This window comes from Molothrus aeneus, chromosome 4 (assembly GCF_037042795.1).
Source record: "Molothrus aeneus isolate 106 chromosome 4, BPBGC_Maene_1.0, whole genome shotgun sequence".
NCBI classification, from domain to species: domain Eukaryota; kingdom Metazoa; phylum Chordata; class Aves; order Passeriformes; family Icteridae; genus Molothrus; species Molothrus aeneus.
Genome location: NC_089649.1, coordinates 33,913,333 through 33,932,319, shown reverse-complemented (window position 1 = coordinate 33,932,319; position 18,987 = coordinate 33,913,333). Strand labels below are relative to the sequence as shown.

Below are 18,987 nucleotides of genomic sequence, written 5' to 3'. Positions count from 1 at the left end.
TATGGTAGAGAGGCCAAGTGACTTTTAAAAATCAGCATTATCTATTTTTGACGTTTGAAATAAAGAAGGTGTGCCAATGAGAGGCTATCAAGCTGACCCATTAATGGCTAAAACACTAGTAGAAATGCCAATTCACACAAAATTATGAATGCAATCCTTTCCCCTTAAAAAGATTGTGATTGAAAACATATTTTTTTAAATGAGCTGAAATTGAGTGTTATGACAGGAGAAGGTGCATTTATATGGGTGTATTAGTCTGCTTGTGAAAAAGTGATGTTCTCAGAAGATTATAATATATGCTATTATTTGATCACTACCAAAAAAAAATTAAACCATGGATATATTGTCCTGGAAACTAGTGTTTCTTCAAGTCTTCTGTGGGATTTTTTTTTAAATTTCAGTACAGAACAGTAAACTTTCTTAAAAATTATTGCCTATTGCTTGTCTTAAAAATTATTGATGCTAAAGATTATTCAGATTTGTTACTTTCTTCATTTCTCCTGCTAAACTGAGAAAAATCTTGATAAACTTTACTGTAGGGGGATTTTTTCCTTTCTTTTTTAATTTCTGGAGCAGATGTTTGTCTTCTATGTGAGACATAAATTGCAGGATGTGGTAAAGGTGATGAAGTTTACACTTTTCATTTCCTTCAAAAGTTGCTGTAAAATCACCAGCTGTGTTCCCATGGGTTTATCAGTCAATTGCCCTACTCATGCAATCCTTGAAATTTAGGGAATGACAGATTTCACTGAGTCAGTTCTTGAAACAAATAATTTATTTTTGCTTAATTAGGTGAAATATAATTGTGAAATATGACATGTCTGTTTTTTCCAAACTCTTAGAAATCCTTAAATAATTAAGCCCATATGTTCCTTACTCTGTGCAACACTGTTAAGATAGAACAAAGACAGTTAAAAATTCAGGGATCTAGTGCAACTAGATAGCTGAGGAAGGTGCATAATGTTATCACCAAGGGTTGTCACCAAGTTTTCCACCTAGAGTGAGGGGCTAACAGGATTTGAAAGCCACAAAACCTTAGATTTATACTGGTGAATGAAGGATTCCTGACAACTTGGGTCACATCTTCTAATGGCACATTGTACATTGGCAAAGGCAAAACTGTTGGCACATAGAACTCCAGGTCTATCAGCCCTCTTAAGGTCTGTAAATTATGTATAGCACTGCCTTAGCCACTGGTTATGGTAGGCTTGGAAAGGATATGAATGTTATTGTGAGGCAGTTTTTATTCTCCTTCTTTGTAATATAAAATACCATGTGTTGCAGAGGTGAAAAACAAAGCCACATATCTATGAAAGACCTCACAAATTAAGTTTATGGATGTCACAAGTTTAAAATGAGTGCTTAACATTAATGAAAAAGTCATAAAAGAATAAATGTCAGTATATTTTTTTCCAGTAAAAGAGCCAAAGAGGGAGAATACTTCAGGGAGGAAATTTTCCTTCCTAATTCTCATTCCATCCAGTCCCAGTAAAGGTTGCTTATAGCATAAATCCTGAAAAGTAATTATTAGGAGCATTTTCCCTTAAAAGGTGTACAGGTAGGCACCTGTATTTCCTAAGAATCAGAACAATAAGAGAAGCTTAATTCTAAGCTGTCACCTAAATGATTTCTGGGAAGTTTTAAAACTAAGGTATGCTAACTTAGACAGGAAGCAATCAGTTTTTCATTGGAATCAAAACACAGATACAGGAATGCTTGGGCATCCTTTCACAAAATCTTCTGGTGCCTCAAATTTCAGATATGTCTTGCTCAGGTGCAGTGTGGCCCCAGCTGTCTTCACATCTTCTTGCTGTGGTTTTTCTAACAAGCCTTCACATGTGGTAACTCCTTCACAGTGTGGTAACTCCTGAGTTACCACTACCACAGGGCAGTGCTCGTGTGGCTCTTCAGAAGCCAGCTTGTGGGTGGTGTTAGTTAATAACCATTTCACACCTAAACTGCTTCCAGGCCTTAGACCTATGTCTGCAGTCCCATGACACATCAGCAAAGTAGGTGTTTGGAGCCAGGCTGGGTCTGTCTGTGACTGTGTCAGAGGTACAAGTAACTTGTAAACCTGTATGGTGAGGGACATGTGGGTAAAGGAGACTTTCTTCTGAGTGTTAATTGATGCCATACTAAAACCTGAAGGAGGAAATCAAAATTCATCTTTTGAAGAAGGACCTGGACAATGTAGTAAACATGGTTTCATGTAATGGGGTTTTCTTCTGCTCTCTGTGATTATTTTCCACTTTGAGTATGAAGTAATGCAAGGAAAAGCAGCATATGATAACAATGAAATTATGGTGCATGTATAATAATCTGTTATAATTTCGGTGTTTTTCTCTGCTTATTATTTGCTTTGTCAGCCTCAGCAACTTTCCTCAAGCAAGAATTCCTAATGCTTAAAACAGGAAAACCCTACTGTAAAACCTTGAACATCTCTTCACAACAGAAATAGCTCCTATATTCCTGTTTCAACGTATTGTTGCTCAACAGACACACGTTTTTGTCTGACACAGAACTTTGCATAATGCCTATGATTACTTACTTAAATATCTTTTTCAGGAAGGTATGACCTAAAGTTCTTTGAGAGTCCAATTTCTATTCCTTGTTCATTATACTGTTGACTTTCCACCAAGAACTGGAAAGGATCAAAGAAGCAGGATTTACCTTATTAGTATTCTGCCCATACATCCCTATTACCTTATGGTTATCTGTTTCATTTTAGATTTAGCTCATTCAGAAGGTGCCTGGCTTAATTATTCTGAAGACCATCAATGCTGTTTTTTCTAAAGGTAGTGACAGCACGAATTGCTTAGGCAACCTTCACTTCTTGTGTGAAGCCAAAGAGTCAAGGCCAGCTTTCATCTCTGTGTGAGTTCTAGCTGATCAAAACCCTATGATGCAATAGGCCAGAATAAATTAAAATTTACTTGTAGCTTCTGTTCATTGTGAATATAGTTATGCCTCGCTATTAGTAATCAGTACTGTCAAGCAAAACTATTTCAAATATTCAAAGTGAAACCAATCTTCTGTTAATCTGAGATTCCCCATTATAAAACAGACAGTAAGCAGAGTTTATTGGTACCTTAATATCAATAAACCTGTGAAAAACTAGATTTTGCAACATAAATATTTAGATATACTGTATCTTCAGATATGTCTGAAATATAGATCTGTGACAGCAATAGGTCTGTGTTGACTCATTATGCAATATTTTTATCATAATTATTTTGTTGGAATTACGTTCCAACAGCAATTCTTGATATGAAGTGTCAGAAGTGTTTGGACAAAACTCTCAGGCACATCGTGTGAGTTGGGGTAGTTCCTGTGCGGGGCTGGAGATGGACTCAATGATCCTTATGGGTCCCTTCCAACTCAGTATAATCTGTGATTCTGTGATATGATCAGTGCAATATCTACTGGACAGGTTTTTAGTGATAACAATGTATTACTGCTGTAAGTAACTCAGAAATGTCTAAAAGATCCTAATTGATTTCTCTCCAAGAACTACTATTTTTAGCTAAACAGTCACAAACTAGAAGAATGGAGAAATGGCAAAAAAGTGGGGCACAGTTGCTGGGAATAAGGGTCTAGTATCTTGCTTGTCACCTAGCAGGCAATCTTGGTTTGGTTTTACCAATCTCTAAATATGAAAAGTGTGCAGTCTGGTACTCCAGCATGGGAGCACTGCAGTGGCAAATGAAAAAAGAGAGTGTAATTTTCACACTTTTGATGCCTCTTCATAGCTGTACTGAGCTTATATGAAGCAAAATGTATTTTAATTCCCAGTATTGTTTCTGTTCCAGGACTTCTTTGTTACTGTTGTAAATTTAAGGACTGTAGGTTTCTTTCTGTAAAACTGTATGGAAATCCTTCTGTAGTAAAACTTCAACTCTGCTGAAAACCAATTTTGATCTGGCACCTTCATTCTATACTGCAGTCATGGGCTTTTACTTGCTGGGAAAAAGAACTTTTTGGGATGAAATTTTACATAAATGATAACAGAAATATGTGTTTCTTTCTGTCTTATGATAGAGCTTATCTTTAAATGTCATTTTTAAAGAGAAGCAAAAAATTGAAACTATATGTTTTACTTGATATTATGATCTTAGACATCAGCTGGAGGTATATTTTTTGTGAAAATATATTTTTTGTTACAGTGAGGAAACTTAAGACATTAAAAATGAATAATATTTGTATTAACAACAACTGATAATTCTCTATGCAAACTGGACTCCCATGGGTTGCCAGTAAAGACTTAACTAAATGCTTGTGCAGGGAATTAATGTATTTTGTGTCTGAGAATAGCCTGCCCCACCCTGACCACACCATATCGTAGTGTGGCTTTGTGTTGGCACAGATAAATGGATTGTCGTTGTAAACATGCCAGTGCCTCTCCTCTGATGGTCTGGGGACATCTTGATGCTTCAAAATGTGACATAGCTTCAGCACAGACATGAGATGAACAAGACTGTCCTTCACCGATTGCGTGTTGGGCTCTAAGATTCTTGAGGTGCCTTATTGCATGCTCAGCGCATGTTTCATGTTTCCAGTTTTCACATCACAGATGAGTGTGTCTGACCCCACTGTTTGAGTATCTTGTTTGCACTTTCCTATTTATCTTTTGCTTCTTCCCACCAACTTCTACCCAATTATCAGGGGTCTGACCTGGATTTCTTATATCCCAGATATTGCCTAAGCTGAGAGGGAGGTTGGGCTCTTCCTTTTGTGCTTGGAGACTCTTAAAATGAGTACTTCAGTAGCAACAATAATAGTCTGTATGTAATAATTTTCACCAGTACATTTCTTTTCCCCTTAAGAACTTCTTGAAATGCTCCCTGGTTTGTGGGTGGCTGGCCTGCGGTTAAATACACTTTTTACTTTAAAAGTTAGTTTTTCTCTGCTTAGCTTTCTAATTAAGTGTTAAGGTTGAATGTAGGCCAACTACCTACATGTGCTTTTGCATTCATCTCTGTTTTCCATTATTTTGTGTTTCCTGGAGCATGCTTATTTTCTGTGGAGCTATATATAATCCTTAATAAAATCTTAGCCATTGAGTTAGTGCTTGCTAAGTGTGTGTTCTCAATCTCAAGAGAATGGAATGGCTTTGGGAAGTCCAGCTAGCTTGTTGAGCTTTGTTGCATGGCATCTATTTCAAAGTTGTAAACAAGCCCTGTATAATGTAGTGAAAATTATCTTTCAAGATGTATGATTTTGTAGATGTGCTTTTCTAAATGCTAAATTAATTTTATAAGTGTGTTGGTTCTACTATCTTGCCAGAATTGTATTGGTGGAACTTTTATTTATTAACTCTTTCAAAAAATATTTCTAGTTTATTTATTTTTCTGAAGAGGATAAAAAATAAGCACTAGAATGGAAGGTTACTTGCTTGTTTACTTAAAATGAGAAAGATTTATGCAAAAAGACTGTGATTAGAGACACACATATATATGAAAATGAATGGTATAACAGAGAGCTAAGTGTCAAAATAATACAAACCTTAATGGGACCTTAAAGAAATAAAAATGTAATTGAATAAGAATTCAATGTAAAACATCTAAATTTCTAAATGAATAAACTTTGAATTCAAAGAATTGAGAAGCCAAAGAAAGAAGGTATAACCTGTGTACCAGCTCAAGAAGCTATTTTATATTGGGGAAGTGCTATATATTCAAGTGATTTAAACAAAAAGTACACATTGATTAGTGCCAAAGGCAGAAGAAGCCAGAGTTGGTAAATGAAAAAAGAGAAATTTTCAGAAAACAGGGACAATAATCATGCACTGCTGCGGGGGGAGGAAGCTGAAAAAACAGCCAGCCAGGGCAAATACTTATGCACAAGGCAAATTCTGTCAGTGAATTACATCAAGGCCATGGAAGGCCTTGATTCCAGATCTTGTTGATTCAAAAACATGGTTACCCTTGAGGAGGCATTTAGTACAGGTCACAGAATCCCAGAATGCTTTGGGTTGGAAGGGACCTTAAAGATCACCTGCTTCCAGCCTCCCTGCCACAGGCAGAAAATCTTCCTCTGGACCAGATTACTCAGCCTCATCCAGGCTGACCTTCAACACTCCCAGGTATAGGACATCACAACCTCTCTGGACATCTGGTTCCAGTGCCTCACCATCCCCACAGCAGTGAATTTTTTTTCCAATATCTAATCTAACTTACCCTCCTTCAGTTTAAGGCCATTACTGTTTATTGTATCAGTACACACTCTTTTTAAAAGTTCCTTTCCAGCTCTCTTATAGGCTCCCATTAGGTACTGGAAGGTTGCCCCAAGATCTCCTTTGAGGCTTCTCCAGGCTGAGCTGCCCCAACTCTCTGAGCCTGTCTGCATGGGAGAGGTGCTCCAGCCATATGATCACCTGAGCCTGTTCTAACAGACTCACATCTTTCCTGTGTTGGAGGCTCCCAAGCTGGGCGCAGCCTTCCAGGTGGGTCTCACAAGGGCAGGGCAGAGGGGCAGAATCCCCTCCCTTGGCCTGCTGGTCACACTGATCCAGATACAGCCCAAGATGTGGTTGCTTTCTGGACTGCCAGTGCATTTTACCAGGTCGTGTCGAGCTTTTTCTCCACCAGCATCCCCAAGTCCTTTTCTCTAGGGCTTCTCTCAATCCATTCTCTGCTCAGCCTTTGTTTTTGCTTGGGGTTGTCCCAACACTCCCAAGTGCAAGGTGCAGGACCTTGCACTTGACCTTGTTGAATGTGAGGTTCACACGGGCCCACCTCAAGCCTGACAAGGTCCCTCTGGATGGCATCCCTTCCCTCCTGTGTGTTGACACAACTACACACCTTGGTGGTGTTGTCAAACTTGCTGAGGTTGCCCTCAATCCCAGTGTCCATGTCTGAGCTATGTGTTGCAATTGCATTGTTATCACTGCTGTAAGGTATCTTAGGAAAGCTGAGACTTGTCTCTGTTCTACCCCTGCTGTAGAAGGGACAAATAATTGGAAGCTGTCATGAGGGCAAGGCTCGTGGCTTAGCTATGGAGCTGCTCTTCAGTGCAGCAGCTGAGCAGGTTTTGGAGCAGGACCTTTGCATGGGACTGCATGAACAGCTGCTGCACAGCTGTGCCAGGCCACACTGCACCCCTGCATGGGCATCTCTGTGCCGTGCTGTGCTGCATACTCCTGTCTCAGTGTCAGCACCAGGGTTCAGTGTAGCCTAGTAGAAAGCAGTGTGAGTGATAGCAAAGTCAGGGGAGGGCTGTCAGGGGTAGAGATCAAACCTTCAGGATGAGACTCAGTTGCCTGAGCTGCTGCACCACAGCGACCCCAGAGTTAGAAATCTTAGTGTTTACCCAGTCACTAAAGGGAGCCAGGGAGCAATGCTCTGCAATCAAGCATTGTGTTTGTTTTCTGCTGTACACTTCAAGATTTCAGTAATCTTGCCAATGTCATCTTCCTTCAAGGTTCTTTGGAAAGACTTGCAAGAGGTTGGATACCTAAAGTGTGCTTAATATTATAAAAAAGTAGAAGAGTGAAACTAATGTTGTGTCTAGTTTTACACTTTAATTAGCAAGCACAACAAATACCACATCTTTAATATTTTAAAAATGGTTTGTGAGGACTGGCATATTATAACTGTGATGTGCATATGGGCTGTGTGAATCTTACCTCACTGACAGCTGTGTGAGTTGTGCTTTTAACTGCACGTTCTGCATTGCTTTTATCTCACAAAGAAGCACCCCCGAATTTTCTCTATGGAAAAAAATTAGTAAACCATTATGGTCTGGAATTGTAATAAATTAGGTCCAGGCTTAATTTGAAACTATTGGAAGACACTTTTGAGAATCCCACTAATTTAAGTTTAGAGGGCCATGCTGGTGTTCATCCAATCTTCTTGCACCTTTCTAGATTTATTATCTATTCAGCAAAACTTTTCTGTTTATTTCCCAACTACAAACATAAAAACTAGAAGGACTAGATAATCCTTGAACTTTTTTTTTCCTTACTCAATTTGTCAAGGTTATTTTTTGACAGCAACCAGAGCAACAGGAATAATTGTTTACAATAATTATGCCACCGTTATTATTGTCTAATGAGAGCCCCATTTTAAAAAAACATTTCAGCTATTTGAGTCATACTTTTAGTCTCATGCATTCACTTCTAAGTCCTACTTTTGTAATTTGTTTTCTGGAAATTTTGGTTAAAAACTATCAAAGTAATATTATTCAAATATTTATTCATATAATTATTAGCTTTTAGGTTAATGTAATCTTTACTTATGTAAGGGACTAGTTATTTAAGCTGTTACCAGTAACTGCAGTATTAGGCCAGTAGGCCAGTAATTATTTATAACTTAAATCCATTTATCCTGAAGAAACCCTGAATAGGCCATCTGTCATGGCTTTCTACTAGCAGAGGTCAGATCATAAGTCATGATCACAGTATCGACTAGAAGGGAGTTGCATATTTCAGTTAGTTTTGGGGTGAACAGCTATTTAATGGGCTTATTTAATCTTTATTAAAAAGGATTCCAAATCTTCTCCTTTGGTAAATCTGTCACAAATTTTCCTGACACATTTGGCTCTTCTGTCAGCTTGTTAAGTGGTATACCCTTGATGACAACAAAAGTCTTCAAAATATTTAGCAGAATATTCTTGATTATAATGCATGCAACTTCAGTAAGTGTTCTAAATACCTTCCAACAGAATATCAATTTTTACCTTCCTACTAATTATAATTCAGGTCTTTAGTTTTTAGAAGAAAATAGTTGCACTTCAGTATCCAGAGGTGACCCTGAATTTTCTACCAACTAGCATTCAGATTAACTATTTCATGATATTGGTAAGTCAGAGAATACTTCCAGGTTCATATTGGTGGATATGACTGCAATTCTCACTAATCACAGAATGGTTTGTGTTGGAAGGGCCCTTAAAGATCCAACCCAACTCCCATGGGCAGGGACACCTTTACTAGACTAGGTTGTTCAGAGCCCCATCCAACCTGGCCTTCAGCACTTCCAGGGATGGGGTATCTGCACTTTATCTGGGAAACCTGTTCCAGTGCCTCACCACCCTCACAATAAAGAGTTCCTCTTAATATCTAATTTAAACCTCCTCTCCTTCAGTTTGAAGCTATTCCCCCTTGTCCTGTAACTACATGTACTTGTAAAAAAGTCCTCTCCATTTTTCCTGTAGTCTTTCAGGTACAGGAAGACTGTCACCCTTACCAGAAGTAAATTTCTTGCAAACACTGATTATTAACAATGGCAACCAGAAACCAATTCAACGATTAGGTTTTATAAAACTATATCGTAGAATATGAGAGCAAATGTCTAATGCTAATGATGGCTGAAGTTACCCTAAAAGAGGTGCTGAAAACAATATGAAGTGAGGTAAGAAAAATTGGCGAGACCAGCCAAGATAAAGGTGCAGTGGCCTGTTCTGCCCTGGAGTTGTTACAGATTGTGTTACAAAGAGCAATGATACCTAAGGAAGAGGATAAGCCCTTCTTCCCAGCAGTGATTACCACTGTCTAGTGTGGGTTCTGTATGACTGACCTCTCACAGGAGCACTATCTGGACTGCTCACAAGCAAGAGCTTTCTGTGTTTAGGGCTGTCACAGAAGATTGTTTATAGCTGCCCAGAACTTTGTATTTGAAGAAAAAGTTCTGTTAAAAATGCTACTCTGACAAAGGGGAGATAGTTCTGGTGGACCAAGCATGGTCTTAAGCGCATTTTGGTGTGTATACATCTGGTATTGCAATGAAATCTGATTTTCTCTTTTTTCTTAAAAGTTAACTTAAATTCACTTTCAATGATCTATCCTTTGATACAGTGGTGTTTCATGGTTAAATTTTGTCTTTCAGGTATTTAACCTTTATTGCGATTTTAAAAAAAATGTTACTTCTCTGTCTTCTTATTGTGCTTCATTAGTTCTGCCTGATGCAAAGTGGATTTGATTTTACGGCATAAATATACCCTTCTTCTTCTGTAAATAAATCACATAAGGATGGGAAGAAACCTTAAGAAATAACTTTTAATTTTTCATAAGCAGAATAAAGTCCATTAAAGACTTACTGTAACTTCTTATGCCTGTTCATTTGGATAATTGCATGCATAACTTCATGAGGTGGTTAATGCTTTAGCTTCATGTGGATTTTTGCATTTTAACATTTTCTGCTATTTCTGTATCTTCCCTGAAGAGTTTTCATCTGCCAAGTGCTGGATATGGTTTATCAGGTGTATTTACCAGTCATGTCTTTATTGTTGCTTGAAGCTTTGATTTAAGCTGCTTGGCAGTCATGTATGGCTAAATATATGCAAACTCACAAAGCAAAAACATGTACTTTGTTCTTGTTCTCAACTCCATGTTCGTATCCAGGCTGTTGTCCTTCCTGCTTGGGAGTCTGATGCATCTGAAATTTACATGGAGAGGTCCTCAGGGAGGGGTTAGGCACCCTTTCACTGCTCACCTGTAGCAGTAGCAAATACAATTCCATTGCTTTTTGGAGGTCTGAGGAAAATTCAACAGAGATGTTTAACCTTGGATGAGCAAAGCATTCACTTGAAGAGTAGCTGTGATATTGACAGCAAAGTCATATTTGAGGATGGAATAGAGGTTGCTTATGAAAGTAGTTCAAAAACTGCATCAGCAAATCCAGATGTTTATGCAGTATCTAAATGTATAAAAGGTGGGGGTTTCTTAAACATTAAATCAGTTGCCATAAATATACAGTTCTCAACATTTTCTTCTTGAAGTCTTCACAAATGCAAAATGGCATAATTACAATGCAAAAAAATTTACCATGGGGAAAAAACCCTACTGGTGTTTTTCTAAAGAGCCTTGAGTGATTTAAAATTGCTTTCTGCTTTACAAAAGAGATGCTCTTCCTTGTAGGGGAAAAAAAGGAGTTGGACTATGAAGGCAAACATACTCACAAATTTTAAATTGTAAATTAAAATTTTAAATTAAATTAGTAGCCCAAAAGACTATGTTCTTTGAAAACATTTAGAGCTTTCTTGTCATGCTTTGGACATAGTAGTTATGGGGTGGTTAAACAAAGCAATATTAGCTGCAATAATTTTTGTACCAGTCATCTTAAATTTATTTATTTTCAGTGATTGAATTGTTGGAATCAATAAGTGAAATATGCATCCTTAGTTGTGACAAAAAAGAATCAAAGTCTTAAAGGACTAAGGACAACTTAAAATACATATTAGCAGTATAAGAGAAAAGAACAAATCCACAAAGGCTGGATTTAGTTAGAAATAATTATATGGTTAATTATGGTACAGGACCATCAAAGTAATTTCTTTAAAGAAAATTGCTTAGATAATATAGGTATTAATTTAAGAATATGCTGTATTTGGCAGTTTGCAAACTTAAACTATTCTGGAAAACTTGGTTATAATATAAGGTTGAATACTCTAGAGAGGGGTCCTGATTCTGCAGTGATGTTTTTAAAGAGTTGCATAGCTAAGTTAAATGACAGCTCTATTTTGTCTTTACAGGTAGGGAAAGGGATTTAGATGTGCATAATTGAGTTTACTGTTCCAGTAGTGCCCTAGAAGCACTTCTGAAAACAGTCATTAATAAAGATGACATGTTTGAATTTAGAATCTTGCATGCACTTAATGCAGGGGTCTCTGATTTTGTATATCCAGTAGCTATACAAGAAAGCTGGTACCATTATAGTCTTGATTGGTGCCATCATTCTAGGTGTCAACTTAATGATTCTTGTGCATGTGTGCTTGTTTTCTGTTGGTCTCTGCATTGCTTTTAATGAGGCTAGAACATTAAGTATTTTATTAGGTATTATACAGGTACTTTAGTTAGTTGGTTGCTGCAGGTAGCAGTCAGGAAAATAAGACTTCTCTAGCTTGATGGCCTTTCATGCTATTTTAATTCCATGCTGGACTCAAAAAATTAGTCCTCTGTTTGGGGGAGGCAGTCCCTCAGCACTTATGATTATATAAATTTTTACAGCTAATGATCACATATGAATGTGGAAAGTAATTTTTTCCCCCTGAATTAAAAGAACCACTGGTGAATCACCACAGCACTGAGTTATTACACCAAAGCACTGAAATGAAAAACGGTACTTTTGCAGCTGTTGACACAATCACATATATTCTAATAAGAATCTATTTAATTTTTTTAATATAGAAGTAATTTTAAAACCTGAGGTTGAGCTTATTTGTAGAAAGTTTTAGTGTCATTATGTTGTTATGCTATGGCTAACATATGCTATGTTATGTTATGAATTGTCTCTGTGAAACACAGCAGTCATAAGATAATAACTGGCTGGTTAAGAACAGCCAATGGCTTACTTGTGACACAGAAACTGTCAGAGATTTCTATTGCATCCAGCCCTTCAATTAATGGTTTTATCCAAATTAGAATAATTGATTAGAAGTCACAGCTTGGTAAGACTCAGACATGAGATACATAATGAATAACAGTGACTGTATTTATCTTAGCAGAGCTCAGCAGTCAAGGCTGTTTGTATTTCAGTATTCCTGTAGCTCTGCTCCTGGAATATTTTGATGGTCTGCCAAATCATGCAGCTGGACAAATACCATCACTTTGATTACTGTTGGGAATCTTTGAACACAGAGAACAAAACTTAGCTTAGATAAAGAACAGTGTGTTTTGTGTTCAATTTCCTGCTGTTCTGTGATAGCAGTTAGATTCTGGTAAGGACTAAAAATCATAACTTTGTTACCTGAATCTGACTATGCTCCTGAATTAAGCATGTAATTTCTTTTGTCTTGCTATATTTGTGATTTTTTTTAGCAATATTATGCTTTTATTTCAAACAAGTGGCTGATTTTTAATACCTCATCCTTAACCTCCCTTTTTTTTTAGCATTGATATTGTACAAGATGGACAATAATTGTGTGTCCCTTTGCTTGGCTAATTTAAAAGTAAAAATTTTCTCACCTTAAAAATATGAATAAAGTAATTCTTCTGTTTTTTAAAGAAATCTAGAGATGATGAATTAAGATTGTTTTCAGGAAATTTATTTGTGGTGGTTCTTCAGGTGTATGAGCAAAAGCAAAATCCTTTCAGTTATGATATGGACAGTGGCAGTCATTTGGATTGCTCAGGCCAAAAAAAGAATTGGAAATCTTCCAAAGGGTTCTGCACACCAAGGAGACCAGAATAGGAGTGTACCTGTATTCAAATGATTTCTTGTGTTCATGGATACAGGCAGTATAGAAAGGATTGATTGATCTCTTACTGAGCATGATTTTGTATCTCACATTAAGATTCCAAGGGACCAAAACATTGAAAAAGAATTAGTTAATCTGTAGTCTCACTCACCTAATCATCTCCAGTGCAATAAAGCTAAGGCTAATTTCCATTTATTCCTTTCAGTTCCACAAGGTTATGTGGGGAATTCAGCTTTGTGCATTTCATACTTTGAAAACTATCTATTAATGGTTAAGTGTGGAAATGGTAGAGCTGTCATTATTCAGAAAGGGGTTGCATTTTGTCAGACTCAGAACCTGGAAAGATAAAATCTGCTGTAAATACATGCATAATTTGTGTCCTGCATGGAGATGTATTGCAGAAAAAATAAACTTAAGTTACAAGTGCATAATATTCAGTGACACTGCATAGTGCCATGGGAGGTCTTCAGCATTATTGTATTTTTTTTCCATTATTTTCCAGTTTTATTCAGTCTAGTGCTACCCTTATTTGGAGTATTAGGCATTCAGTCTTGTAGGTTGATCTTCCTGTTTATTATGTTTCATGATTCAGAAATAACAGAATAACACATTTTAAATTACAATATGTTATAAACAACCAGATTAGAAATTGCTTCAGATGTTTAGAATGAAATTGTTCTAAGTTGTTTTTTGTAATTAATTAGCCAAGTTTTGCACTGATTACCTCCATTGCCAACTTCACTTGGGAAGAAACAGATTGTGAGATTTTGAACATACTTATGAAGGTTTCTTACACTTAATAGCATGCTGCACTAGTGCTGCATTTCCAGAATGTGGTCGTGTTACTTACAAGGTATTTTGTTATTGTTTCAAACTAGAAGTAAATTCAGAGGCAATGTGTAGTTGGCACAGAGCATTTATTTCTGGTGTGCCTGCATTAGTTTTTGCTATTTACAACACATCCTAGCATAGCACTTCAAGATGAGCCAGGTATTCTGGAGTGTCTGGGCATGGGTACATACAGGTTTGTGCGTTTTCACAATGCTAATTTGTATCTAGTATCTGCTGCTGATTTAGGGCTATTTCTCCTTATTTCATTGAATGTGGGGGTTTGTATCCAAATGCTATGTAGTTTTTGGGATGGTGCTAGTCTCAGAGGTATTCTGTAATAAAATCCCTTTAAAATAAAACTTTTAAAATTAAAGTTACAACTTGAGGAAGATTTAACATGGAGAGAAGGCACTGTAATTGCTAACACTAAAATAGTATTAATGCATGTAAGGTGCACTGAAAATGCATGACTCTTTTCTAACCTTTATTGTTTAGCACTTGGGAATAATTTAGAAAAACATGGTCTTTTAAAAATATGTTTTATTAGCTTGTTCAGATAGAACTTAAAAAGCTGTTTTTAAAGGCATGCATCCAGAGACATGCACACAATGAATTCAAAGTGTCAATGTTTCAGGGAATCTAAATTATTTTCAGAATTTCAGAAATTGAGAAGGGATAAGTGGAAGGAGAAAATGTTGGGCTGGTGCCAAGCGATAGCTCGTAACCCTCACAGACTTCCAAACAGCACAAGAACACCCGAGGTCTCAGGTGATGCTTCACATAACTCTACTTTGGTGAGTGAAAAGTTGCATTTCGTGACAGTGGCATGCTCAGAACTTGAGAGGTGTTAAATTTATTTTTAAAATTGTACTGTTTGCCATTGCTTGCATTTCCTCCGTGTGCGAAACCCTTTGATATAACATCTGTTTGCTCTTTCAGTTTGCTTTCTTTTTGTCTCTTATGTAATGCATGGTTCATTCTGGCTTGCATGCTGTGTCTATAAACCAGTGTTGATGTTTTGTGAATGGTGAAGTCTTTAAGCAGGAGATGACCGAGTATGGGTCACTTATATTCTTTGTGATCCTAATCAGTGCAATGGCATTTGGTCTCTGATGAAAACATCTGGACGTTATCTAAAGGCACCTCATTTACTCCTTGTTCCTGCCTGTAACAGGAACAAAGTATCATGTGTCTAAACTTGTGTCAGACAGCTGGATTTTAAAATTATCTTTATATATTAAACAGGCTGTTCCAAGAGATGGTTGAATTTCTGCATGTAAAGCTATTGATAGTAGATGTTCAGGCAATGTAAAGTTGACAGTTTACATGGTGGAGTTCAAATGTATCATGTGAAACTGAATAAAGTTACTCATTGATAAGAATTTTAATCCTGCAGTTTTTGTTCATTGAAATAAAGCCACTTACATCAGTAGACCTGGCCAGGTGAGTAAGAACTGGTATTTGTATGTAAAGGCTTCTAACTGCCCTGTCTCTAAGAGCAAAAATTGTCTACTTGTCTGCTTGTTTTAATTCAACTGACATTTTCAGGCTACAGCAAGACTGAATATTTGAAACATATCCAGTTCAATATGCCTGCTCCAATTTCATTAATGAGTGGTAAATAGGCACTATATTTCCCTATCCTAAGAAACAGGAGTGATCAGGAAATACTGCCCTGCAGTTCTTGAAACATGGACAGGGTGACATCTAAGCTAAAAGGTGAATAATTGTTCCTAACCACTGAAGAAATGTGGTACTCCAAATGAAGAGACAGTGGTCTGCTTGAAAGCTGTTGAAGTTTTGGTGAAATAAAACCCCTAATTAATGTGGCAAAATTATCATGTTCAGTGGTAAATGATATAGAATGTAAGTTTCCGCTATAGAAGAGAACGCAAAAAGACAGCAGTAAAAGCTGCAAAATTTATAGTTTTTATATATATATTGTAGAATATTGTTATAGCTCACTTTCCTCTAGAATATTTTACTTTCAGAGAAATAAAAGGAAATTAAAAATCAATGATTCTATGAAAAAAGATGCCAAGTATATTATCCCCACATTTAATTACTATTTCTATTTTATTTTTAAATTTTATTTAATTGCTTTTACTATTTAGCTATTAATAGTAAGTGGAGTTAGCTATTATGGAATTGGGATATGTGGAAATTTGCATATTTTGATTTCTGCTTGACTGCTATTCAACACTTAATTTGTTTTGATATTCATGAGATAAGCATTCCAATCTACCAGATGGGATTTAGAAATGATGAACTGGATATACAGTTCAGAACTGGTGAATCCATAGACTTAGCATCTTTTAACCCTATTAATATTAAAACTTGTTCAAAAATAAGCTTGCATGTAGACTGAAGTGTGTGAGAAAACCAGAAAAATAAATTACTGGGGACAATACTGTGTGTCTTTTAATATCATGATTGGCTGTAGAAGAATAATCTTCACAACAGGAAATAAAACAGTGATGTCTCTTGAGGCCTGCCAAGCTTTCCTTTTCATTTTCTTTGCTTCCCACTCTCTTAACCATGACTTTTTCTATCCCTCACGTATGAAGAAAATCATATTCAGTATAAGTTTTTGCTGGCAATGTCTTTCCAACTTGCAGGATATTGACTGAAATCCTTTTTTCACTTGTGAACATTTTTAATCTGAAATTTTGTTTGAAATCAATTTTGATTTTGCTTAGTAGTCATTACCTTTTCAATATTGAAAAATTTTCTGGCTTGTCTTGAGTGAAGATACAGAGTTTAGCACTAGAAACTGAAAAATAATGAAACAGCAGAAAATAAAGAATATAGCAAATCGTTCTAAGTGTACAAAGCCACTTCCAATGAGCTATTCAAGCTCATTCTTTCTGAATTAAACTTCATTTTTCAGTGCATTGCAGCTCCTCTGTAGACCTGATTCCCTCAGTATGGGTTTATTTGGTGAGTTTTGTGCCCATGTGAGTCTGTGTTATGAAGACACAGCTCTTTGCTTCCTTATTCTGTAGGTGACAAGTCTGGGTTTGGAAGGAAGCAAAGTGGAATGTAGACTGCATCTTTTTTTGACCTCTGCCATATGCTTTTGTGTACACTTCTGATGCAGCAGAATGTCTTCTTTATTTCAGAATTTCAGCTAAGGCATTGAAAAGTACTTTCCATTTAAAACTAAACCCCAAACTGGGCATTTCACAATGCTGCTTTTCCAAAGGAAAATGATCTGAAAATGGCAAGCAACTCTCATTAATTTTTTCACAGCATCCTATAATACCAGGATGGAAGGAATCTCAAGGATCATCTGGTCCAGCCTTCCTTGCATAAGCACCATATAGACAAGATGGCACAGCACCCTGTCCTGCTCAGTCTTAAAAATATCCTGTGTTGGGGGATCCAGCACCTTTCCTTTGGGGATTATTTCAATGGCTTATTATTCTCATTGCAGAACATTTTCCTCTTGTGTCTAATCAGAGTGTGCCCGGAGTTTGCCCAACTTGTACTCATTACTTGTATTTTGCTTCTAACTCCTTCTAAAAGGGAGTCTTCAGCTTCTTTGTAGCCACCCTTGAAATCCTGGAATGTGATGATAATGTATATCTCTCCTAAGCTTTCCTTTCTCAAGGCTGAACAAACCCAGTTCTCTCAGCCTTTCCTTGTGTGGCAGGCTTCCCAGTCCACTTTTATGGAAAGAAATATTTTTCTCTCTGTGAAAAACAGAAGGGAGCTTGCAGAGCGGGAAGCAGGTTATGATCATTAAGAAATTGCTTTTTTCATGAAGCAAGTAAATGGAACACTGCACAGCAGTGGAGAAAAAATACAGAAGAATTAAGCTTATGAAAACACTGGAATGTATTTAAAGAGTTTAATAAAAGAAGTTGCACCATTTCATTTTATTTGATGTTATAGCTTCATCCAAATAAAATAAATTCTGAAATATTTTAGCAGAATTCAACTAAGGCATCTTGGAAACATTTTTCTGTTACTGTTGTCAACTTAATTATAATAATACTCCCAAGCTTTATCGCCTTAGTCTACTTTATTTGAAGATTAAAACCTTGCATTCAGTTTTAGATGACACTCTAGCTTCTTGGTTCTGAGCACACCTTGAAAATTTTGAATCATTCTGTCATCAAAGGAGGCATAAGTTCTCAAAAAATACTGTTTAATATTGTAGGTATTGGATTTGGTGCGTTGTATTGATAGTTTCAGATTCACAGTGAGTAAATCTTTTTTTTATACTTAAAACAATTTCATATAGTCATTTAACTTGCTGTAGTAGAATATAAACTTGGAATTGACTTTGCTTCTCTGATAGCTAGAGATCATCTCTTTATCAAGCTGAATTTATTATCAGTTTGTTTCTGTATACATTGTTTCTAAACTTTGAAGACCCATCCTTTGTAATGCTCATCATATTTTGAGAGACCTGTAATACAACATTCCCTTTTTGTCATACTTTCCATGTCCCCATAAGTGTCTTAAAAGTTCTTGCCTATTCCTGCTCCAGTTTGAGCAGGAATGACCAGTTATGCACAGTATTCCAGATTAAGCTTTCTGTTCCTAACAATTGTAACATTATTGCCTGTCCAGTAGCACATTTATCATACTGCATAGATTTAGCATCACTTTATTGATACTTTTTTGTAGCTATTATTTTAGTTTTGAGATGAAACCTCTAGACTATGTTGAATTATAATACATGAAAACTGAATAAATTAAAATTATTAATGTTATTCTATCCTTTCTATTCACCAGGCAATATGCAAACTCATCCCTTTTTCATTTTTCCCTTTCTCTGATGTTTCTAGAATTGGGGAAAGAATAGTAATGTTTTTTCCTTTATTTGAAAAGAATCTAGATCTTGAAAACTCATAATTTTGTGCAATAGTATTTTTTGTCTTCTGAAAAGATAATGGATATAATTGATAATAAGAAATTTAAAATTATTTCTTCATTAATCACTCTGTGCTGACAGTATCTATTTATACTGTGATTCTGTAAGCATATGTATATGTGGTGGGATCAAATGATTTT

The 18,987-nt window shown here is 36.4% G+C and overlaps 1 protein-coding gene across 2 annotated transcripts in view; it reads left to right on the top strand.

The window, feature by feature from the left end:
• The window catches only part of MARCHF1 (membrane associated ring-CH-type finger 1), a 224,302-nt gene that overhangs the window by 122,628 nt on the left and 82,687 nt on the right, over positions 1–18,987 (top strand). For both annotated transcript variants that reach the window (XM_066548244.1, XM_066548243.1), the window contains one exon: positions 14,617–14,756. In XM_066548244.1, coding sequence (XP_066404341.1) covers positions 14,655–14,756 — 102 coding nt within the window. In that variant the 5' untranslated portion in view covers positions 14,617–14,654. The remainder of the gene's footprint in view (positions 1–14,616; positions 14,757–18,987) is intronic.